A 23968-nucleotide genomic window follows, 5' to 3' on the forward strand; every position below is an offset into this window, starting at 1 on the left:
CGGGCTCTTTCTAAGACAAGTCACGGCCGGTCAGTCTCGGCTGCTTCCGTGTGGCCAGGGCGCAGCCCACGGCCCCCTCAGCAGGACACTGAAGCCCCTCACGTGCCACGAGCTCTAGTTTTGTTTAACCAGTGGCTGCAGAGCCACGCAAGGCCTCGAGGGCACTGTGGCCACCCAGCGGGACGTGGCGGGGCTTGCTCGGACCCCGGAGGCCAGAGGAACTTACTGGCTTTCGCTGGAGAAGGCTGGGTACGGCGTGGGCGAGAAGGAGCTCCACCACGGGTAGTGCAGCATGGTGTTCTGGAACAGACCAAGAGCGTCAGGAGGGGCTGCCCTGTGGAAGGGGCGGGGGGCTCCTCAGTGAGGAGGGGGGGAGGACGCTGCGACCCCGTCCAGGTAGAAACGTCACCCTGTGGCGTCCCACCTGGGTCACCTAGGAGTCACTTAGCCACCTAACAGCTCGGGGCCTCAGTTTGCCCATCTGCATGGGAGATGGGAGTTCCCCACCGAGGGGAACTCGTCCACACCCGTGAAGGGCTCGGGCCCGGGCCTGGTGTGCCGCGCTGTAGGCCTCTCTGTGGGCAGGGCGGGGGTGGGTAGGTGTGACCCAACTCCGGACTGGAGTGCCTCCAGAACCCCTGAAGGGGCCTGGGCAGCCCATCCGAGGGTCTGACCGGGAGCCCCCATTTCACACAGGATCCAGGCGTGCTGGTGGGCCAGGGACTCTGCATGGAGGCCCCCCAGTTCTAGAAAGCACAGGGTGGGACTGGGCGAGAAGCACGGCCGCATGAGCTCCCCCCTCCAATCCAGCCCCGAGGGAGGCGCCGTGTGGCAAAGAGGACTTCGTTAGAGGGGCTCCCACCAGCGCCGAGGACCGGTCCCCGCCCCCGCCCCAGCCCCCTCCCGGGAGGGGGGAGAAGGGACAAGAACCTGGCCTTCTGAGAACTCCCTGTGGCCAAGGGTGTTCCTGGAAACCCCCAAGCCTGTTTGGCCCAAGAGCGCAGCACAGGTAAGGGTCCTGGGGAGCCTGCTTTGAGAAACACTGATGGGAGGCTGGAAGAATGAGCCTGAGGTCAGCGAGCACTTGAGGGGCCCTGCACTGGGCTCTGACCAGACCGGCTCAGGGTGGAGGGCGGTGGACACTCACGCCCCCCACCTTCCGTACGAAAGAAGTGGCTCGTCCCACCTTGACACACAGTCTGCCGAGCAGGGGTCCCTCCCCTAACCCACAATGTGGCCCACGTGGGACCATGTCGGGGAGGTCCCCGACCAGCAGTGGGGAGAGGCCTGCTGGCGGCCGTCACCGTCCCCTACGTGTCCTAGCTGGCTCTGCCAGACGGCATGTCCAGAGACGGAAGCGCAGCGGCCTTCCCGCTGGTCCACGCGGGTCCTGCTCCTTAGCGGGGCCGCCAGGAACCGATCCCCCAGCCACCGGTTCCTCCCGCTCACGGGACCCGTGAACGACAGCTGGCCCGGAACCAGCCCAGATGGCTGGGAGACCAGGCGCCCTTCTATGCATAGCTCCTGTGTCTGGGAGGGAGGAGCCGGCCCTGACTTCCCATCACTGTGCGTTTCCCCCCAACACCCCACCCCTGCAGGGCGGTCGGTGTCCACACGTCCAGCCGCAGAGAGCCAGAACTTAGGAAGGAGAGACGCACACTCCGCGAAGGGGCTGGGCTGTAAGACGAGAGCAGCTCCAGCACGAAGGCTGGAGCAATCACGGAGGAATCGCCGTGGAAGCCTCCGGAAGGCTCCCCCTCCAGGGCACTCCCGGAACGCTTCCACAGCAGAGACCACACTCAGCCGCTTCAATGAACTGGCATAAACCATCCCAGGCGCACACGTGGCACCGTGGGCACACAGCAGGCAGGGCCGGCCTCAAGGCTTCAGGGGGCTCCCGGCCGTGGAGGGCCTTCATTTACCCAACCTTCTCCGCCGCACCCAGAACCCCAGGTCTTCTAGGACCTTGGGGCTTCAGCCAGGAAGCCGGAGGGTGGGAGGTCACTCCTCCCCCAGCTCAGGGGCACCACACAGCTGCCGATCAGAGCCCACCTCGGTCTTTCCCACTTGAGGCCAGAAGGGTGGCCACGCCTTTAGAGGGCAGGCCCCTGGGTCATGATTGGTCCAGAGAGGAGCCCCTGAACCCAGCCAGCCAATCAGAGGTTTCCTTGGGATTTTCCACTTAAGGCCAGAGGTACGTCTTTGCCTTTAGAGGGCAGGCCCCTGGGACCTGATCGGTCCAGAGATGGATGCCTGACCCCTACCAGCCCATTCGAGCCTGCCTGGGGATTTCAGGTGGAGACAGAGAGGCTGGCCTCTCCTGGGGAGAGGCAAGCCCTGGGACATTAATCCAAGGCTGCCCAGGCCACCCGGAAGCTGACGTCAGAAGAGAACACTCTCACTAGGGCAGCAGATAAAATAAGGCTGCCACATAAAATACAGGGTGTCCGGTGAAATTGGCATTTCTGATAAACGACAAACAATTTTTAGTGTAAACGTTGCATAGAACACACACACTAAAATATCATTTGCGTTTATGTGAAACTTACGTTTCATTAAAGGGCTGTAGTTTCAGTTGCTAAATCTGGCCACCTCAATGACACTGGCAGTCCTGGGGTAGGTCTCCTTCTCCTGACGGTGGCTCAGCCCAGCCAGGACAGATGAATGACCACACCGATCACATACACGCTCAGCGTCAGCGGGAGCTGCACCCGGAGTGGCCCGGGTAGGGGACAGCCCTCACAGCTGGTAGCCCACCAGGGACAGGCTCAGTGTGCAGCCTGGGGAGGAGTGGCCCAGCCTCAGAAAGAGCCAGAGTCGGGCTCGGAGAGGCACATCCCTTGCAGTGGGTCCCCACGGCAGCCCAGGCGTGCCCCGTCCTCCCCGTCGGCATACGGGCCACCATTGAGAGGGTGTGGCCCCAGCCCAGAATCTGTGACCCTACCCAGTGCTCCTTCCGACCCAGGAACTGATTCAGAAGGACACCCTCCTGCCCAATCCACGGGGACGGGGGGGGGGGGGGGGGACACACAGTGCTATTTATAGCAGCAGAAAACTGGAATCACCCCAAAGGCCCAACAATAGGGAAATCATTAAGCAAGTTATGGGATGCCGACAAGAAGGAATCCTGCAGCGCTGTTAAGAATGACAAACGCACGCTCTGAGACTACAAAGTGGCGGGACATAGAGCCCACACGCTGACTGCCAGGGGCCAGATGGCACGTGGGGAACAGGAAGGCATCGCCATGACGACGCGGGCAGAAGTTCAGAGGGGAGCAGGGGGACACGGAGGGTCAGGGGACATGTGGACACAGCTCCAACAGGAAAGGGAGAGAGAGGAGGCACACGGTGACGTCTGGGACCCTGGCCAGAGGCGCTGGACGGCAGCCGAGGCCTGGAAGTGTTACCTTCGGGGGTAACTCATTTCTGCCTTCCCCAGACTGATGGCTCACCTACACAACTTCTGTCCCGCGCCTCTTACGTGAGGGTGCCACGTGGGCACATCTGGACGGAGGCTGAATTCTGCTTTTCCAGGTTCCTCCTGATGGTTCTGGGCATCGGGCCCTGAGCTAGCCTGACCCCAGCGGCCCACTTCCCGGCTCCTCTCAAACCCAGGCTCGATCCTTGCTCTCTCTTGCCACCTGGCCCTCCTCCCGGCCCGAAACCAGCAGGCCCGAGGGGCAGGCGGCAGCTGACGCTTTCCTGAAGGAGGGACCCCGTGGCAGCCCCAGCCACGTACACCCCTTGCCACTGTGTCCCGACACCCTTCTCCCTCCCTTCCCGGCAGCTCAAGTCTCTCTACTCAGAAACACCGTTTGCTTTTCTACAGGAGAAAGAACCCTGGTTTCGCCCCAGAAACCGGGAGCGGGGGGGCTCCAGGCCTGACTTGGTGCACAATTCTGAACCCTTCTCTCCACGGGGCCCTTTGCAGCTGCTGGAACCTGTGGTGCTTTTACTTGAGATACTTCACTAGCTGTCAGGACCTAGGAGCAACTGAGACGCCCTCCAGCAGGTAAACCGGTCCATAAACACGCAGTGGCCCGGCCCAGACGAGGGAATATTACTCGGCACTAAAAACGGGCCACCGAGCCGCACAGAGACACGGAGGAGCCTCAGACGCACAGCACTGGGTGACAGAAGCCAGGCTGAGGAGGCGACACATGGGGTGGTTCCAAGTCCAGGATGTTCTGGACAAGGCAGGACCACGGAGGCACGGCTGCCGGGGTGGGGGGAGGGTGAATGGGAGGAGCACAGGAATTTCGGGGCCGTGGGTCTACTCCGGACGACACCGTGGTGGTGGGCAGGTGTCCGTGACATTCGTCCGAACCCACGGGGTGTGCCGCACCAGGAGTGACCTCGTGTCCGCTGTGGACCGTGGTTCGTCACGTTCGGTGCTGGCTCATCCGTTGCGATAACTCGGCAGGGTCACTAATGAAAAACGTTATCGATGGGGAAAGTGGGAGAGGTGGGAACTTTCTGTCCAATTTTTCTATAAACCCTAAACTGCTTAAGACACAAAGTCCATTAAATTGAAAATAGGAAACCTTGGTAAAAAACTCCACATCACAGAGGCCCCGGCCCCTGTCCTGCAGGGAAGGCGGCGGCAGCCCAGGCCTGAGCGTCTCCCTGAGGGCCCGTCACGGCCTTGGCAAACAGACCTGACGGCAGGCGGGCACCCCGAGGCGTCCCCCTGCCGGGCCGGGGACTGGGACGTCTGCTCGAGGCCCTGGAAAGGGAAGCTGCGGCCGCACCCGCCCGCGAGGGCAGCGTCCCGCCCCGAGGCCGACCGCGGATGGCGGGGGCTCACCTGGACGCCGGACCCGCACAGCGGGGTCTGCAGCGGCGGCGGGCTGTACAGGATGCCGCCCGCTGGCGGGGGTTCGTGCTGAGGAAACTCGCCGTCCATGGCGGGCCCCACTGCCAGCATCGGGCGGCTCCACGACCCAGGCCGCCGAGGCGTCTATCTGGGCTTCTTGCTCCTGGGCGGCGGCATCATGACCTGGGGGGGGGAGAGACGGCACATCCCGAGGTCAACCTCTGAGGAGTCCCTGCGAGGCTGGCGCCGAGGGGGTGGGGTCAGCACGGCAGGCCCCTGATACGGGATGGTGTGAGCCGAGGCTCCCCCAATGTCACAGCGGTGACAGGCGCCCCTCTGGGTTCCTGGACTCTTCCCGGGGGCTGCGCTGGCGCAGGGAGGGGGCCCGGACCCCAGCTCAGCCTGAGCGTGCTAGCGTGCTCGAGCAACCCCTCGGCTGCCGGGACAGGAGCGCACGCGGCCCCCGTGCTCCAAGCGCACCAGGGGACCCTAGCTGCTGCCTGGCAGCCCCTCCTGGGGACGCTGCGCCTGGACCTCCGACCGCAGGTCCCACCCAGGCATCAAGCGCCACCAAGTGGGGCTCCTGGCCACAGAGGGGGGGGCCTGAGACAGAAAGAAGACCAGCCCCAGGGACAGATCTCCAGGACGGTGGCAGCCCTTCCAGTGAGGCTGGGCCACCCGACCGCTTTCCCTCCCTGCCCATCACGCGACCAGCTCAGGCCCTGGGGGGATGCTCCGGCCATCTGGGCCCCACGGCCAGTAGCGGAGACTCAGCCTGGGCTCTGTGACCTGGCATGACTGAGGCTGTGAGGCAAAGTCCAACTCAGCAAGCACCTCCAGGCTGGGGGCCAGTCTTGTCCCCCTGCAGCCAGAGCAGGTTCGCAGAAGGGGCTCTGGGGGAGTCAGGGCCAAGCTGAGCCAGGAAGTGGTAAGGACACGCAGCATCCCCACCGAGAATGTTCCTGTTCTCGAATGCAGGCAGACCCGGCCGGGAACATGCCTGCCATAGGAGCCGACCACAGATACACAGGATTTCCCACACGGTTTCCATCTGCCCCGTGGACTGTGGCCTAGGCTCCCCGGCCCTCCCCCCCTCCCCCCCGCACCACTGCTCCTGGCTGAGCCCGGACCCTAGGCCGGCCCCTGTGCTCCTCAGTCAGGCAGTGGCTGAGGACATTAATCACCGAGGGGGGCAGGAAGGGGAGGCAGCTGCCACTCCCGGCCAAGCCCTGGATGAAGAAATCCTCGGGACTTCCAGTAATCGCTGTCCGCACACGGGCAGCTTATGCAATCCCTCGGGGGGGGGGGGGGGGAGGGGTTGCCTTCACCCCAAGCTCCTGGCCAGAGAAGGGGCCCGCGGGGCCAAGCTCCAGCCGGCTCCAAGCCTTGGTGCTGCCCTGCTCGCCTCCACTGCTCTGGGCGAGCCCCGGGCTCACACCTGCCAGGAAGACAGCACTTCCCCCTGCCTCGGTGGCCCTGGCCTGCTCCGGCCTGTGCCCTCCAGGCTCCTGGCTGGGAACCTGGTGGGACACAGACCTGGAAGCCGGGAGTGTGAAGTCCTGAGGTCTCGCTCCACAAACAAACACACAGCTACTCGGTGATTTGGGGTCTCAGCCCTTCCTTTTAAAGATTTCGGGCTCAGGCAGAGGTGGTCAAACCCAGCTCAGCCTTCTAACAACTGGATTATTATTTGACAACTCAGGGACACCTCAGCTCCTCTGAGCCCCGGTTTTGCTCAACAGGAGAACTGAGTTGTTTGGAGGTACATGGGCAAGGCTGGTCAGGCACTCAGCAGAGCCCAAGGCCCCAGCAATCCAGTGACCAGTTAGGTGACCACTGGTTTCACTGAGGCCCCAGGAAATCTCCTGGATTTGGGGGATACCCCTCGAGGGGGCTCTGCCCCCAGCACCTGGGACAGAAGGCGGGCAGGAATGACCTTAATTCAACAGAGGAAACATATAGCTGACCACAGGCATAGGCCAGCATCCCCTCAGCCCTGGGGTTCGACCGCCCGCCCCTTCTCTGCAGCAGGTGCTTGAGATGTGTCCCCCACCCGAGGCCATCTGTTAAACCCTGTCCATACCCCACGTGTCCCGGAGTGAAGCTGAACCCCTCCCACAAACAGGTGCTTCCAGGCTCCGCAGCCACTGAGCCCTGGGCTGCCCCTTTAGAAAAGCACCATACAGAGGCCACAGGCCAAGGAGCACGGTGGTGCTGTGGGCAGCTTCCCAGGAACCCGAGAAGAAACGAAAATACTTATCCACATAAAACCTATACACACACGTTCACAGCAGCGTGAGTCACGACGGTGCGAGGATGGCAGAACCCAATGTCCGTAAACCGGAGAGTGGATAAACACAATGTGCCCACCGCGCACGCGCACGCCCCTCAGGTGCCTCTACCGCGCACGCGCATATCACTCAGCCCCGAGCAGGAGCGAGGCGCCCACCCCCGCCGCCCCGCGAACGGACCCTGAACGCATGACGCTCAGGGAGGAAACCCGACACCAGACGCCACACGGGGTGAGTCCACGTGTAGGAAACGTCCAGAACAGGCCCATCCACGGACAGGAGCGGGGCTCGTGGGGCCGGGGGAGGAGTGGGGGTGATGGCTGGGGGCGGGGTTCTGGAATTAGGTGACGGGGATGTTCGTACATTGTATAGTGGAAAACACTGAATTGTACGCGTTCAAAGACCCAGTTTTACACTACGAATTTCACACTGTGCCCACCACCACCCCGTGCCCCCAGAGGCCACCCTACAGCGCCCCCTTCCTCCAAACCCCCGGGGGCCGGTGTTACCTGTCACCGCTGCCGCACCTCCACAGCCTCAGGCTTCCTGTTCCCCCATCCCCCCAAAGCCCTGGGGCAGCCCCCAAACAGCCCTCCTTCTGTTCCCTCAGACTCCAGCTGTCCTGACCCCCCGATTTCTGGCCTCTGCTGACCTCCCCTACCTCCTGCCCTTTGAACCCTGCCCTAGGCCCCGGACCCCAGAGCACCAACGCGCTGCATGCCTGGGACTTTCCAGCTGCCCCAGGACCAGCCCCGTGGGTACCAGGTGGGGTCTTGGGGCACGAGGGGAGGTTAACAAAGGCTGGCCCACTGGGTCAGAGCTCAGCACCCATGTGGTGGGCCCGGCGTGTATTTTTAGAACATCCCGTGACAGGTGAAGCGTGGGTGCTCACAGAGGCCTACGCTTCACAATCGTGGTTTGTGTTCAGACAATTTCCTTTTGAGATCAGGTTTTCGAATGAGTCATTGTGAAAGAAAAAGATCAAGGAATCAGTGGCCCAGACAGGACAATGGGGCAGCGCAGCATGGAGGGAGGCCAAGGCCTGGAAGAGCCCGTCTTTCTCATACGCCCGGGCCGGCAGGCACCTGCGGGCACCCAGCCTCTCTGCCAACCCCCTCAGCCCTGTGGGCCTGCCCCCCAGACGCTGTGAGCAGGCTGTCCCGACCCTGATGGCTGCCCAGACTGCCTGCCCGCTCCCACCTGTTACCTTGTCTGGACCCCGCCCTGGGAACTGTGTCTCTGGGCAGCAGGGACTGGCTGGCCTCCCACAGGGCACAAGATGGTGGCCTCTCTGGCCATCCTTCCACCTGGCTCTGAGTGAAGATCCAGGGATACCAGCAGGGGTCAGGTGGGGGAGGTAGGGTGGGGGGACGGGGGCCCAACAGAGGCTGGCCAGGGCTCTGTGAGGCTCGGCTCTCAGGGCGGAGGCCCTGGTAAAATCCAGAGGCCTGATGAGACCCCAACTTGGCCAACCAGGACTGTCTGGGGAGGGTCTGCCTGTGGACTCCACACCGAGCGACGGGTGGGGAGCCGCGGGTCAGAGCCGGCCTGGGGCTGTCCCAGTGGGGGTGCCCAGGAAGGGACACGGGCAGGGGCATCCAGAGAACTCCTCTGCTCCCAGACAGAGGGGCCCAGCCAAGATGGGCCGTGCAGGTGTCAGCAGGAGGCAGGCAGCCGGGCAGGGTTCCACGTGGAGGAGAGACCCCACGGCCTGTGCTGGGGGCCCCAGTCCAGAGCAGAGATCCTACCTGGGCTCCAGGCATAGCTCAGCTCTCCCAGGCCCTCCGAGGGAGCGCACCCCCCAGATAGTGGCCTTCACGGGTGCACTGGGCCCAAGGACGAAAAGGAAGGGGAGGAAGGGGCTGGGGTCCCCAGGGAAGACGTTGTGGGGGCTCCTGCCTCCCTCATCTGCTGAGGCCAGAGTGGCAGGCAAACAGCAAAGGGGGCGGGGGCCGGACAGGGTGCCAGCAATGGGGCAGGAGAGGTGCGGGCCACGGCCATTCCCTAAATTCACATCCACTGGGAACCTGTGAACGGGGCCTCGCCTGGAAATAGGGTTTTAGTTGATGCAATCAGCAAAGATGGGGCCATACTGGGGTGGAGTGGGCCCTGCTGCAAAGACTGGTACCCTTATAAGAGGGAGATTCAAACACAGACGCAGAGGAGATGGCCATGTGACCTTGGGTCACAGCCCAGGCCCTGCCACACCTTGACCTCAGACCTCTGGGCTCCAGGACTGGAAGAGAATAAAGCTCCGTGGTTTAAGTGGCCCACTGTGTGGTCAGTTGGTAAGGCCACCCCAGGACACTCCGACTGGAGGGGAAAGCAAACCCCAGCTGGAGCCACCCCAAGCCTCAGTCCGAGTCCTGTGACCCCGGGAGCACTGCCGACCAGGAGCTCTGGGCGAGGCTGGCGGCAAGCACGTGACCTCGGATTTCTAGAGTTCCCAGGAGGCATCCGGAACGCAACAGCTCTGAGATGCCAAAGACAGGGCAGGAGCCCTGGCACCTGATGCCCAGGTCAGGCAGGGCAGGAAGGGGGAGCCCCTGCATCTGAGACAAGGACAAGGTGGGCTGGCCCAGAATCCCCATTTGAGAGCACAGCTGTCCAGGGGTTCAATTTCCAGTTCTGTTCTCAACGGGCCCCCAGAGGCCCACCCAGACCCCATTCCCCAGAGGCCACGTCTCAACTGACGGGGCTCCCGTGAATCTCCGGTCCTGCCGTCCTGCAGGGACGTGAGGCCCGGCGCCCCTGCACACCTTCGCCTGGGGGGCCGAGCTCTGGCTAGCACGGGCGGTGGCCACACCGGGCTGGACGGGGAGCCCGGACGCCCCGGCCCTGGCCTGCGTGGTCAGCACGCGGCTCGGTGCGAGGCCGGGAAGTGGACAGCAAGTGCGGGTGGCTCCGGCAGGAGGGACACCACAGGCCCGTGACCCCAACCTGACGCCCAGGAGCGACAGCAGCACGCAGGGCCCCGCTCGCCACCTGGGGTCGGTGGGGGGGGGGCGGGCGGGGGGCGACAGACCCGGCCCGGCGGAGCACTCGGCATGTGTCAGTGTTCTCTCGCTCGCCCGGGCAAGGGCCAGCCAGGAGGGCGAGAAACTGCATCCGGGGAAGCGGGACCAACCCCAGATGGACGGGACGATACCCTGTGAGGCACAGAGAGCCTGGAGCTGAGCCCTGGGGGAGCCTCGGGGTTGCCTGCGGCTCTCCGTCCGCCTCTCCGGGCAGCACCTCTGCCGGCCGTGTGCCCACGGACCCCAGCCCGTGGGTCCAGGGTAGCCTGGCCAAGTCAGCAGCAGCGCCTGTGACGGCCCACGAAGGTCAGGGTGGAAGGACAGCCCCGCGGCGGGGCGGGCGCTTTATAAAGCAACCTGTGACAGACGCCGGGTTGACGGCAGCCCCGGGGAGGCCAGGGAGGGTGCTCTGCCAGCCCCACAGGCACAGCTTTGGGGGCACACAGCCCTGCGCAACCCATCCAAGGGCCCAGAGGGGAACGGGGACCGGAACAGGGAGCCTCCTCGGTCATGGCTGAGGACACTGGAGTCTGGGTCTCGGGAGGGGCCCCCTGAGCCCGAGGGGGCTCACTTCCGGGTGTGGTCCAATGGTTTCCCACGGTGCTGCACCGACCCACCTGCCCACGGGCAGGGACCGCTGTTGCGCCGGCCAGCCCGCTCCCGCCACTGGAGCGCCGCTCCCAGCCCACCGCTTAAGGGTGGTAGGCCTTCAAACCTCTGTCCCCGACACCAACACCTCCTACAGGCGCTGAGCACCCCCCACGTGGCTTCTTCTGGGAAGTGCCTCTTCAGGTCTGCGCTTGCTCGCGGTTTTTGAGAGGCATCGTGCACACTGAGTTTGTGGTCTCCTCTGACACCCATGTCTTCTTCCCGCGAGCAGGTTTTAGGGCCCACCGGCCCGACGTCCCGGTCCCTTGACAGCGACGTGCCCCGCGCGGTCTGTCCGTCCCGGTGCTTGCTGTCACCCCTGCTAGTGTCGGGCTTGCTTCAGGCCGGCTGGCATGCCAGGTGTCTCCTGAGCCCCCAGGGAACCCTGAGCAGGACAGGGCTACCGCTGCCCACGCGGGGTCACGCCAGTCCCAGGTGTGCGGCCTGACCCGTCCACACCCTCCTCAGGCTCCCGCGGGCCAGCCTGGTGCAAGACCATCGCCAGGGACCTTCACCCAAACCCAAAGAGCAAATGGTGTCCCGCGAGAGAGGGAGGACTCCTCCGGGCTCGGGCCGGTCCCGGGGACGGCGGTGGCGCCACGCGGTCTCACACGCCCCGTCCCGAGCAAACGCCGGCACCGGGCCGTGCCCGCCTCTGGGAAGACGGCAGAGGCCCCCACATCGCAGCAGCAGGAACCCCAAACTCTGGGCGTCACAAGGCCCGGGCTTCGTGCTGGGTCCCTCTCGCGGGCAGACGCAGCGTCCACAGGACACAGGCCCGCGTCCCTGTCGCCGGCAGCAGCACATGGAAGCCTCCCTCAAGTTCGAGCCTCTCACTCCCCTTCAGCCTCCAGTGAGAAGGTTTTCTGCCTTTTTTGGGGGGGAGGGGCAGAGACAGAGGGAGAGAGAGAATCCCAAGCAGGCTCCACCGTCAGCACAGAGCCCAACACAAGGCTCAAACCCACGAACCGTGAGATCGTGGCCTGAGCCGAAGCCGAGAGTCGGGTGCTTAACCGAGTGAGCCAGCCAGGCGCCCCTAAAGGTGCTCTGCTTTTGAGGACCTCGGGAGAATGCTGGGTCCCTGGGGATTCCAGGGTCACCCCCACCTCAGGGGCCTCGAGGGACCTGGTCTCTGGGACCATTTCTGAGCCAACCACACAAGTCGAGTAGAGCATAGCTCATAACGGACCAGCGGGCAGCCAGGCTGGCCCAGTGTCCCCCATAATAACAGTTTGTGGAGAACAGAAGCCCCCCGCAACCCCTTCTCGGGGAAGCCTCCCGGAGTCCTCAGAGGAGCCGGGTAGGGGGGGCGGGGGGCGGCTGGGACAGCACAGCCTACACTATGCAGGAATGTGGCCCGGGCTTCCAGATGGGCTGGTTCTTTGAGAGACGCAGCAGACCTAGATTTGGGGGTGGCAGCCCCTGATTTCTCAAAGTCGGCAAGCCAGCCTTCATGTCACATCTTCCTTATGTGGGGTGACTTCCTGCAGGTTCCCACAGTGCTGGGGGTGGGACCACCCAGTCCCCCTGTGACAATGCAGAACCCCTCTGCAAGGCTGTCCCTGATGGTCCCCAACACAGACCCGGGGGCTCATTCGCCCCTGTCCCTGACGGTCCCTGACACGGACCCAGGGGCTCATTCACTCTGAGCCCCACCCTCAGGTGGCGGAGCACCTACAGGGCCAGGCAGCTCCCACATGCCTGAACGATGCCAGGAGAGGCTCCGATGCCTTGGGCCACAAGTGCCAAGCTCGGAACCACCCTGGGACTAGGCGGGGGCGTGGGGGGGGGGGGGGTGGCTACACCCCCACCTCACAGCTTTCAGGGCAAGTGGCCGAGGAGGACCTTCCAGAAACGCTGCTGAGCTCTGGCCCCGTGCAGACCATGCGCGAACCCAGACACAGATTCGGATGCCCACGGCACCCCAGCGGGAGGCAAGGGTTTGAGCAGGTCAACGGGTCCACCTTCCCACGTCCACACCTGCCGCTCACACGTGCAGCTGTCGGGGCGGGGGGGGGGGGGGAGCCTTTCCTGAACGTACCTTACGTACCATACCTTACGACGTGCAGAGGAAGACGCCACTCTGAGGGCAGGGATTTCTGCCCCACCTGGTGAGTCAGTGCCATAAAGGTTTACTGCTCTCTGCAGACCCGCTCCCTTCCTCCCGCCGTCCCCATATCCTGTGTCAGCGGCCTCTGACCCTCTGGGTTGTGACCACAAGGAAATGCAGGTGACCTGCCTCCCGAGTGTGGCACGGGTCGCTTTTGAAATGCAGCAGACCTTCGAGCAAAGGAGACAGAGGCCAGTCCCAATGGGGAGTCTGGGTGTCTGCTCTCAGTGCCACCAGACCTGGTGACTCCCTTGCCATGGGGCTCTAGGGACAGGAGTCCCAGGGAAGGGCCAGCAGGTACCCGGTTCCACAGGGGCACCTGAGACGCACACAGACCACGAGCCCCCAGGGTCAGACTAAAGCCCAAATCTGCCATCACACAGCAGGGGCCAAACTCCTTCCCCCCCGCCCCCCCCCCCCCACAGGACAGGTGCTTTGTGGGCCTCCCTGGGCCATGTCCCCGCCCACCGTGCTGAGGACCACACAGCTGGAGGGCACCCCCTGCAGATGGCCCAGGAGGAGTTAGAGTCCACAGATGACTTTAGATGGGACCAACTCCCTGGGGTCACTACGCTCCCCACTGTCACCTGGCCTCCCGGCAGGGAGGTCCCCCGGGCAATCAGGGCCGTCGAAGGACAGCCAGGGCAGCGCAGTCCAGCACCCCTTCCCCTATCTCCTACAGGGCCCAGGCTTTATGGGGGAGCTCCCCCGGGGCCTCCCGCCCAAGGCACCCCTACACCAGAGGTCCAAACACCCCCAGGACTTCTTACGTGATGCACATTGCACACCACGTCCATCTGCACGTCCCAGACGGCGCTGGGGTTCAGGGGCGGCTCCCACCCTTCATACAGTGAGGAGATGTCTCTTCCCGTCTTCCTCGTGGGGCTGGAAGGGGCCCGCTCCCCGACACCCGCTCACCCCCAGGCCACAGCACATGGGCATCTGACCAAGGACAGGCCTTGCTGTTTTGTTCTGTGAAGGCACAGTTCACAAACCATATACTTCACATATTTACAGTATACAATTCAGTGGTTTTCAGTACATTCACAGAGTTGTGCAACCATCACCTCTATCGAGTGCCAGAACATTCCATCAGCCAAAGGAAACCCTGTCCCCCTCACCCCCACCTCCTCCCCAGCCCCCGGCCCCTTCGAGGCCCTTCCTGTCCCTGGATGAGCCTGCTCTGGACGTTTTTTCACACACATGGACTCACACCCCGTGTGGCCTCTCGTGTCGGGTTCCCTCCCTGAGCGTCGCATGTTCAGGGTCCTTCCGCGGGGCGATACATAAACAAATGACAAGCCTTATCTCTGCCTCCCCTCGGGGCCTGGCAAGACCGAGCAGCAGGTGACAGAGCCTGAGCATCAGAAATCACGGTCTCAGCCCTCGCCTGAGTCATCCGCCTGGCAGAAAGGGAAGCAGGGGACCTGCGGGCCAGCTGTCCCCAATGGCAAGAAGATGAAGGAAATTTGCACAGCAGGAGCGGGGGGAAAGGGCCGCTCCAAGGGACCCCACTCAGGGGAGAGGGGACCCACACTCGCGAGGCACGTCATGGACACCAGGACTCGGGCCTGCACTTGGGCACGGGCAGAGCAGGGCGGACGGCAGGTGAGCAGGAGTAAGGCCAGGCCTGGGATGGTCCGGGTGACTGTGCCTTCTGGCTGCCCCGGGAGGCCTGCTACACCCTGGCTGTGACACTCCAAGCCTGCCCCTAACAAATCCCACGACCGTGACGCACGCTGTCTCATGTACATACAAAACACACACGCGTGCAGGCAAACGCACGCAGCACTGAGAGCACACTCACGTGGGCACATGTACACAACTGGGCACGCAGGAGAGGCACGCACGGGTCACAGGACACATGCTGCACACACTCCCAGCACCCTCACAGGTGGGCGCGCACACGCACACACGTGCACACCCTGGACCATGCCGGTGCACACACCACACCCAACACACACGTGCACACCCTGGACGCTGCTGGCACCTTGGAGGGTGCCCCCCACTCTGCACATCAGCCTCACAGTGTTTGTACTTGAGGTTACGTTACCCACCAGCAGAGGAACAAGCAGGTCCCCCCACCCCCACCCGCGGCCATAAAGGCCTGTTACCCAGAGGAGGCCATCCTGGGAGGGAGGTGGCCTCTGGGGACTGGACACAGTTGCCTCTTTATTCCCGGCCGAACTCACCCGGTCAGCGTTTCCGGCCTGGCCCCTGCTGAGGGGCCTCAGGGACTTTGCTAGAACTGAGCTGGGCCAGCCTCAGCTGGTCTCGCCCCAGTGGGGGCCAGGCCTGCGGGGTCCGGGAATCCAGCCTCGGTGTCCCCCCAGATCAGGGCAGTGACTGGCCCAAGGTCACGCGGCTGGAGAACACTGGCCCTGGGCTGCTGCCTGCACACTTGTGGCTGGCCCCCTGCTGCACTCAGTCCCACAGGCTCTCCTGGAAATCTGGTCCCCTCACCCGTCTTCTAAGACACGCGTGCGTACACACACACACACACACACACACACACACACACACACCAGGCAGATGCTGGCTCCGGGCAGGTGTGAATAGGTGTCTGCTCAGATACTCCGAGCTAATCAAAAGCGCCCTCCCCCGTCTGAAATCACAGAACGCCTTCCCCTCGGTCCCCACAGCGGCTTGTCCCTGGGCGGGCGGTCTTGCATCTGCCAGGCTGCTTGGGGGCCTTCTGCATACCTGCCGGCATCTTCCCGACCAGGTGGGACCCTGGGGCCATTCACCTATCCTGCCTTCTCTGGCCCACCCACCCAGTGGCCCAGACTTCATATTCAGCATTCTCTATGAAGCCTCTGGAAATGGATGTCCTAAGAGGACCGTGGCCCTAAGCACACGGCTCTGGGCTGCACTCACCCACCTCTGGGGCCTCCCCTGGGAAAATCCAGGGTGCTTGGGAAGAAAGAACACAGACAGGCTGGCCAGTGGGCCCTGGTCTCAGCGTCCAAGAGAGGAGCACCCAGCGGCTGTGCTCACAAGGGTCCACGACTGCACAGCGCCCCCCACAGCCAGGCAGGGAGGGAAAAGAGAGGCGCAGGGTCAGGTCCAGCCCTGGAGGAAGGGCCAGGCCTCACATCCCAACCCAGACTGGCCTCAGACAGTCTCTGGAGTACGGTGCCTTGGACAGGCGGCCATCTGTCCTCCCTGCTGGGTCTGCAGTCCCCGGGGCCCGAGCCCCATCTTCCTTCAGCCTTTCCTAAGCGTCTACGGGGAAGATCCAAACATCCGCCGTGCCCGGCGGCAGGTAAGCAGCTCCCAGCTGGAGCCTGTCCTATACCAGCCCCCCTAGCCATGCCATGAAACACTCACTACCCCCCAAACTGCCAGATGAAGCTTCACCTTGGTCGGCTTCCAGGCCAGGCACCCTCCTGTGTGGGGTGCAAACACATGGCGCCAAGCTAGCGCGGCCAGGCAGCGGCCAGGCAGGAAAGTCCTTCAGGGCAGGCGGGACCGATGTCCGTGCTGGGAAGCAGAAGCCAGGGGTGCCCCAGACACACATCTTACAGACTCGGATTTTCTTCCCCTTCAGACCATTAACCACATTATTCAGGGAGCCACCGCCTCCCAGGAGCTCCTCCGTGGCCGTCCACACCCCTACTCCCTGACTCTGGGTCCCCCAGCCTCCTGCTCCAGGGACCTGGGTGCTGGGGAGCAGGCCGGCATGGGCAGGACCCACCGCGGGCATCCCCTTTCGCACCCGCCCACCTCCAGCTCTCTGCCCACCTCCTCCCTTCCTCCTGTCCTCGGAGGCCAGGTTCCGATGCCAGCAGAGGCAAGACTCCCACCCAACACTCTGGGCGCAGCCAGCCGACCCCAGGAAGGCCCCCATCCCCAGGCCGTGGGCAACAGGAGTGTCTGGACAGAGCCGCTAGGAAAGCAGGAGAGGGCAGGAAGCGCCAAGGAGCCCGGGGTCAGGGGTCACCAACATAGGAGAGGTCAGGAGGCACCCAGGGAGGAAGGGGCTGGGGTCGCGGAGACCGGGGGGGGGGGGGGGTGTCACAAAAAGGGGCAGTCAGGGAATGACGGAGAAGCGGTTGTGAAGGGGGTGGTCACACAGTGCTGGAGGGTCGCCGAGAAGTGCAGGGTCAAAGGTCACCGAAGAAGTAAAGTTTGGGGATCACTAAAGAGCGCGGGATGGGGGTCCCGGTAGGGAGAGGTAAGGGAATCACCAACGGGTGGGGACGGGGGTACCGAAGAGGGAGGGAAGTAAAGGCTGGTGTGTCGCCGCGGAGGATGGGGTCAAGGTTCACGCGGAGGCGGGTCGGGAAGGGGGGTCACACAGCAGCACAGGGTCGGGGGTCGCGGAGCAGGGCGACTTCAGGGCTCACAGCTGAGCGCGCACGGGGCTTACGGCGGAGGGCGGGGTCGGGGGGTCGCTTAGGAGGGCGGGGTCAAGGCTCGCGGCAGAGGGCGGGGTCGGGGGGGGGTCTCCGAGGAGGGCGGGGACAGGCCGCCGCGCTCCCTCCGCCCGCGGCCCGGGAACCCCGGGAACCCCGGAACCCCCGGCCCAGAACGCAGGCGGCCGCGGGGCGGGGGGGGGAGGGGGGGGAAAGGCCGGGGCCCGAGCGGGCCGGGGAGCGCGGCTCGGGCTGCGCGGGGTCGGCGGAGTCGGAGCGAGGGTCGGGCCAGACGCGCCTCACCTCCGTCCTGGGTCCGGCCGGGCGCGGAGCCCGCGGCGCCGCCGTCTCTCCGAGCTTCGCCTCAGCCGCGCTCACTTCCGGGTTTCGGGCGCCATCTTGGGGGCCCCGCTCACTTCCGGTCATGCCGCGGGGCGGAGCCTCTAGTGGGCGGGTGAGTAGGCGTGGTCGTGGGCGGGGCCCCAGGGGGCCCTGCAGGGTTAGGACTCAGTGGGCCACGGGTTCCAATCCCACCCTCTCCTGTTTATGTTGGGACCCCGGCTCCTGGCTCACTCGCGAGCCTCAGTTTCCTCCTATGCAAACATGGAGATCAAGTCGAATCACTCCCACCTCCGGGCCCTTTCCATCCCTGCACTCTCACGCCTGAGCTTTAAGCCACTGGAGCTCTCGTATAACCCGGATGTTAGCTCTAAAGCTCCCTCCTCAGATACTCCCTAAAAACCATCTGACACGGCCCTACCGCCACCCAGTCCTGCGCTCTCTCTTAATTGCCTGCCCACCAATAGTTGTCTGCCCATTAGTCTGTCTCCACCCCAGGAGGAGTCTTGGGACCTAGCGGAAGCCCCAGCGCGGAGCCCAGTACGTGGTGGGGTCTGACAGTCCCAAGAGAGAGGCCCTGGGATCTGGGTTGCTCCCCAGCTGGCTCCCTCCCCGTTAGGGCTCCCAGGGGCCTGATGCAAACGAGGCCAGATTTGCTGCACTGCCAGGAAGAGGGTGGGACTTTGGCACAGACTGTAGATTTCCTGTGACTTGAACCCACTGGACCCACTGTGGGCTGGGCCAGGCGGGTCCAGGCAGATCCAGTCTGGGAGGCACCACCCCTTCCCTAGCTGGGTTGTCAGTAACGAAAGCCCCACCTCGCCACCAGCCAGAGGCCTCCTGTGCCCATTCCAGCCCCCTGAAATTAGAGGTTACCTCCCCGTGTGCTTGTTTACTTATTAAGTAAACCCTTACGGATTCCAGTCTCTGCCTGGTCTCGAGCTGAACAAAGCTGGGGCTCCAGAGGACTCAGTTCCCAGGCCTGCCCTCAGGAAGCTCCCAATCTAGGGGGAATGGAGGCTGGACCAGACACTCCCATCTGCAAGACTGGGCCTGGGGCCCAGGGAGGGCTGAAGTCTCTGCCTAACACATTATGGAGGAAGGGGTATTGAAGCTGGGGCTTTGAAGTTCAAGTAGGAGGCTGCCAGATAGACAAGAGTAGGAAGGGCAGTCCAGGCAAATGAAAGCTGTTCACAGACTTGTAAGGGTCTGTTTAAAACCCGTTTGACCTACAAAAATCCAGGTCAGAGACCGCCTGTAGCCAGGCCTACAAGGAAGCAGGGGAAACTGAGGTCGAGAGAGGAGAAATGATTTATTCAGAGTGAGCTTTGCTTCGGTATGTGTAGTTTTTGGCAATTTGGGTTGTAGCCTTGACTTTGAAGCTATTTTTCATAGCTAATGAAAATAAGTCCTATTGAGCAACAGACAGTTAAAATTCAAAAGCACAAATAAGCTGACATGAGGGGATAGATGGCTTCCGGTTGTGTTTTCCCATTTCCTCCCACACAGGGCCAGCCACATAATCTGTCGAGCCCAGTGAGAAATGAAGACAGAGGGCCCCCCGTTCAAATAGTGAGGATTTCAATATGGCGACAGCAGAGCATTAAACGGAGTACGGGTCCCCCTGAACACAGAGCCCGGGCAAAGCCCTGAGTCACACGCCCGCAGAGCCGGCCCTGTTCCCACCGTGACCTTCCGAGGTCAGGACCGCTATTACCTGTGTGTTGCTGGCGGGTAAACGGCAGCGCAGAACCGTCCAGTAGCCGGCGCAGGGTCACGGAGCGCAGGGAGGCATGGACTTGACCTCTGCCACGTCCACCTCGGGAAACCACAAGGTTTCTATGGGTAATTTTGCCTGAAATGGGGGCAGTTTGCCCAGGCCGGGGTGGGTCCAGCCATCTCAGCATGGAGTAATCTGCCAAGTCTGGGGATGTCTAGGGAATTAGTCAGATTTGGGGATTTCCAGGGAATTGCAAGAGGCAGCCCGGGACAGTGGAAGGCACACGGCTCTGCAGGGCAGCGGCTTTGCCGGTGTGCTGTGTGACCCTCGGAAAGTTACTCAATCTCTCTGTGCCTCCATTTCCCCACCTGCAAATTTGGGGTAGGTACCTTCTAGGTTATTAAGATAGCAAAATGAACAGTTTCTTGTGTTTGGGTATTAGGAATGTTTCCAGATGGACTTCTGGATCTTTCCTCACAAAAGTCCACAGAGCCACCTAAGTGAGCGTTCTATGAGATAATAATGATGATGAAGCCTGAGGTTGGAGGTCTGGAGAGGAGGGATTTTTTTTTTTTTTTTTTTTAATGGTGATAAAAGGCTGGGATGGGGGCCCTGGGCAGCCCCAGCTTTTATGGCTCAGGCTGCAGAAGTTGTCACGCTCAGAGGCTCAGAGGGTGGGAACACGCCCAGCTCTCCTCAGATGTGCCCAAGGTCCCCTCCTCCGGTGGGGAAAAGGCTCACAGAAGACCAGAGGTCTGTCCGGTGAGGGTCTGTTTTTGGTCCAAGAGCCTTCCCCAAGCCCTCCCCCTGTCCCAGTCCCATGCAGGGACCCCCAAAATATCCCCCCAGACATTTCCACCAGCCTTGAGGAAGTAGGCCACCATATAAAATACAGAACACTCAGTTAAATTTGAATTCCACGTACGTGAAGAAGAATTGCTCATGTTTAAGTATGTCCCGCGCAGCATCTGGGATATACTTATGCAAAAGAAAGTAGCCTCCGGCGAAACCGGGAGTCCTCTTTCTATTGATGAGATTGGGCAGCCCGGTGTGGGGAGACCACAGCAGAAATGGCGTCCCAGAGCCAGGCCAGGGGCCCCTCTGAACCTCAGTGTTCTCACCTGCCAAATGGGCACGGCCCTGGGACTGACCCACCTTCCGCACAGGCGTGCTCACAGAGTGTGACAACTCTTGCCCTTTCAATTGTTTCAAACAGCAGAAAAGTCAGACCCCAATGTCAGGTCCCCCGGGGGGGGGGGTTCCCTGTGGGTCCATGGGGAGCTTCTTGGGCTACCCCTCAGTTTCCCTCCTGGGGAGGACTCCAGCGTGCAGACTGGGAGACTGAGGCAGGCGGAGGGCTCACCCAGGGAGCGGAGACCCCCACCCCGGACCTGGGCAGGTGAGGTGGGGCAGGTGGGTCGGCCTGGCCCTGCCCAGGGGGTGGGGGCGGGGCCGGGGCGCTTCCTGTTTCTCCACATTCTGGAAAGCCCCAGCGTTCCCCAGCAGTGGGAGCACCTCCCTGCCCGCCTCCTGGCGCTGGGTCCCTCACCACACTTCTCCTTTCTGCACCCACTTCCCCTGGCTGCCCCCCAGCCCCTGTGGCTCTGCTCCTGCCCCGCCTCCTGCCTCTCACCCCCCCCTCCTTTTCCCCTCCCTCCCACCGCACCCCTCTTTGCCCTCCCGCTCCAGCCCTCCCTGTGGTGTAGAAGGGGAAACTGAGGCAGGAGCAACCAGCCGGCCCACGTCGCACCAGCCATGTGTGTATCTCCTCCTGCATCACTTCCTGTCGCCTGCTGGCCTCGCCCGCCTCCCCAGCTGACCCTGCCCTGTCCAGCCACCTCCCTACACACCCAAGGCCCACCTGCCACTGCCAGTTGCCCTCGCAAGTCCCCCGGCAGTGCTGGCTGCCTCCCGGCCCTGCCTGAGCCGGCGTAGGATCTTGCCTAGGCCGACCGGGGCTGCCTCTGAGCCAGGACAACTGCAGGGAACAGCAAACCTGTCCGGTGGGTCTGAGATCCGCCCCGGACAGGACGTCCCACCTCTGCACTGAGAATGGGACACCAAGGCTGCACAGGCTGAATGTGATGTCTGACGGAGCAGCCCTCAGGCTGGGCGAGGGCTGGACCCTGAGGTGAAGGAAGAGGGGAAGGACTGTCAGGGAGAAGGCGGCATGTGCAAAGGCCCCAAGTGGGGAAAGCATCCGGGGAGCACGTGCAGGGGTCCAGGGCAGCAAGGGAGTGAGACCGGAAAGGGCCAAGTGGGCTAAGGGGGCGGGGGTGTGCCTGGAAAGCTAGGGCAAGGCCTGTATCCTGGGGGCAGTAGGGAGCCACTGAAGGTGCCGGAGCAATGGGGTGGGGTGGTAAGGGCGGGGCTGGAGGAGGCTCCATCTGCCTGAGTGTGCTGGAGGGGGCCCGTGCTGGAGGGGGCGGGACACAGGGGCCGCGTTTCACGCTCCTCTGGTGGCAAGACAGAGGTCTGAGGAGGCAGAGCTCCTGCCCCGAAGCCAGACGAAGGAGCCACACTCTGCATTTCTTTCTGTCAGGGTCTATAGTGAGCCAGGCAAGAGCTGGGCCAGAGCTGAGAGGGTGAGGACCTTCGGGATGTCCCCTCAGCAGTACTCACCCCCAGCCCCAAGTCAGAGGGGGACTTGGCTTGGCTCTGTCCCCAGAGCCATGGGGAGCCATGGAGATGATAGAGCATGGACAGAGATGCCGCTAGGGCAGAGTGGGCATAGGAGGCGGTGCGGGTGCAGGAGGGCGCAGGTGAGTGAGTGCAGGAAGGAAGTGGGTTGGGCTACAAGGTGGACGGGCGTGTGTGTGTGTGTGTGTGTGTGTGTGTGTGTGTGTGAGAGAGAGAGAGAGAGAGACAATGCTGATCGAGTCCGGGGACACAGAGGACAGAGCATCAGAGCATGCCCAGTGGTGTCCCAGGCTGCAGAGGGGCAGGACATCCCCCGAAGGGCACAAGGCGCTGGCCCTCCCCAGGCTGTCCTCCTGCTTAGCAGCCAGCACGGAGCACTGCGGTCGCCTGTGCTGGTACTTCCTGAACCTTCACCTTGGGTCTGCCCTGCCCCGAAGGGGACTCCAGGGCGCCTGGGGCTGGCTGACTCACATCCAGGTCCCAGACGCCTGACAGGGGCTAGGCTCCTGAGGGACAAGGGACGTCTGGGGCACTTGGAGAACTTCAAGGGACCCCACCAACCTCCACGCCTCCAACTGAGGAAGAAGCCAGACGCCCCAACCCCGGGGTGCCCCCCCCCCCGGCTCAGTGGCTCAGTCAGCACGTGACTCTTGATCTCAGGATCCTGAATTCAAGCCCCATGTTGGGCCTGGAGCCTACTTAATTAAAAAAAAAGAAAAAAGAACTTAAAAGGAAGACAGTCTACGCTGGCAATGAGAGGGGTGATGGTTGACACAGCACGTCTGTGCTTATATCCCAAAGTCACAAATACGCTGGCAGGTCAGGGCGGGGCCCCGGCTCTGATGACCGGGCCCCGTCCCGATCTGCCGTGTGGACAGGGGCCCCTGACGTGACCGGACGTAAAGGGCACATCGCCTCTGTGCCATTCCTCCCCAAACCCCTCACCCTGGCCTGACCCACAGAGTAACACCGGACAGACCCCAGTCAGGGGACATTTTCTAAAATACCCAACCTCAACACGGTCCAGGCCTCACACTCAAGGGAAGTCTGATAAACTGTCACACCCCAGAGGGGCCCGAGGAGACGTGACAGCTGGGTGTCATGTGGGGTCCTGATGGGGTGCTGGTGCAGAAAAGGGACATGAGGGGGAAACTACAGAACTCTTTCTTTTTAGTGTCTATTTATTTTTTGAGAGACAGAGACAGAGCATGAGCAGGGGAGGGGCCGAGAGAGAGAGAGGGAGACACAGAATCTGAAGCAGGTGCCAGGCTCTGAGCCGTCAGCACAGAGCCGGACGTGGGGCTCCAGCCCACGAACCGTGAGATGATGACCTGAGCCGAAGTCGCACACGTTACCGACTGAGCCCCCCACGTGCCCCTGTAAATAAAGTTTTATTGGCACGTGACTGCACCTGTTTGTCTCCTGCAGCCACGTCGAGCGAGTAGTAGTGACAGAGACCACCTGACCCACAAAGCCAAAAATAGTGACCGTCTGGCCCTTCCCGGGAACACTTTGCTGGACCCTGGTCTTGTCAACAAAACAGATCACATGAGTCCTGAGTAATGAAGAAGTTGTGGCATGTAACTTACTCTGCGATACGCATCGTATAATAAGGAAGTTCTTTTTTGTTGTTGTTGTTAACGTTTATTTATTTTCAGAGAGGGAGAGAGAGAACCCCAAGCAGCCTCCGCGCTGTCATTGTGGAGCCCGATGTGAGTGAGGCTCGAACCCACGAACCGTGAGATCACGACCTGAGCCGCGGTCCGACGCTTCACGGGCTGAGCCACCCAGGCGCCCCAAGAAATCTTAAGCACGCGGAGGAGACTTGTTGCTGACGTATCGGTGACAAACGTCCCCCACTCACGTGAGACACGCACAGCAAGGGGAGGGCGCCCCACGCCGTCTTCGCAACCTCCCTGCAGATCTTCGAGGCAATAGAGAGAACAGTAGAGCACGGCCCAGCCCCTGTCCTCCCACCCTGCTTCCGTCCTGCTGGGGGCTCTCTGCTCCGTGGGGGTGAGGCCCGCCC

The 23968-nt window shown here is 62.7% G+C and overlaps 1 protein-coding gene and 1 long non-coding RNA gene across 6 annotated transcripts in view; one reads left to right on the forward strand and one right to left on the reverse strand.

The window, feature by feature from the left end:
* Positions 1-19415, reverse strand: part of SBNO2 (strawberry notch homolog 2) — a 50946-nt gene extending 31531 nt beyond the window's left edge. For 4 of the 5 annotated variants that reach the window (XM_040461734.1, XM_040461732.1, XM_040461736.1 and 1 more), the window contains exons 1-3: positions 17544-17673; positions 4808-4999; positions 227-300 (exon numbers count right to left, since the gene is read on the reverse strand). In XM_040461734.1, the coding sequence (XP_040317668.1) occupies positions 227-300; positions 4808-4927 (194 nt within the window). In that variant the 5' untranslated portion in view covers positions 4928-4999; positions 17544-17673. Of the gene's footprint in view, positions 1-226; positions 301-4807; positions 5000-17543; positions 17674-19296 lie in introns of those variants that run through there. The other variant, XM_040461733.1, reaches the window with a different exon arrangement.
* LOC121021418 (uncharacterized) overlaps positions 227-23968 on the forward strand; it is a 28748-nt gene continuing 5006 nt past the window's right edge. Inside the window, exons 1-2 of the long non-coding RNA XR_005786532.1 lie at positions 227-318; positions 15358-15363. This is a non-coding gene — a long non-coding RNA (uncharacterized LOC121021418). The remainder of the gene's footprint in view (positions 319-15357; positions 15364-23968) is intronic.

Source organism: Herpailurus yagouaroundi, unplaced genomic scaffold (assembly GCF_014898765.1).
Source record: "Herpailurus yagouaroundi ecotype Mexico unplaced genomic scaffold, PumYag 295, whole genome shotgun sequence".
NCBI lineage: Eukaryota > Metazoa > Chordata > Mammalia > Carnivora > Felidae > Herpailurus > Herpailurus yagouaroundi.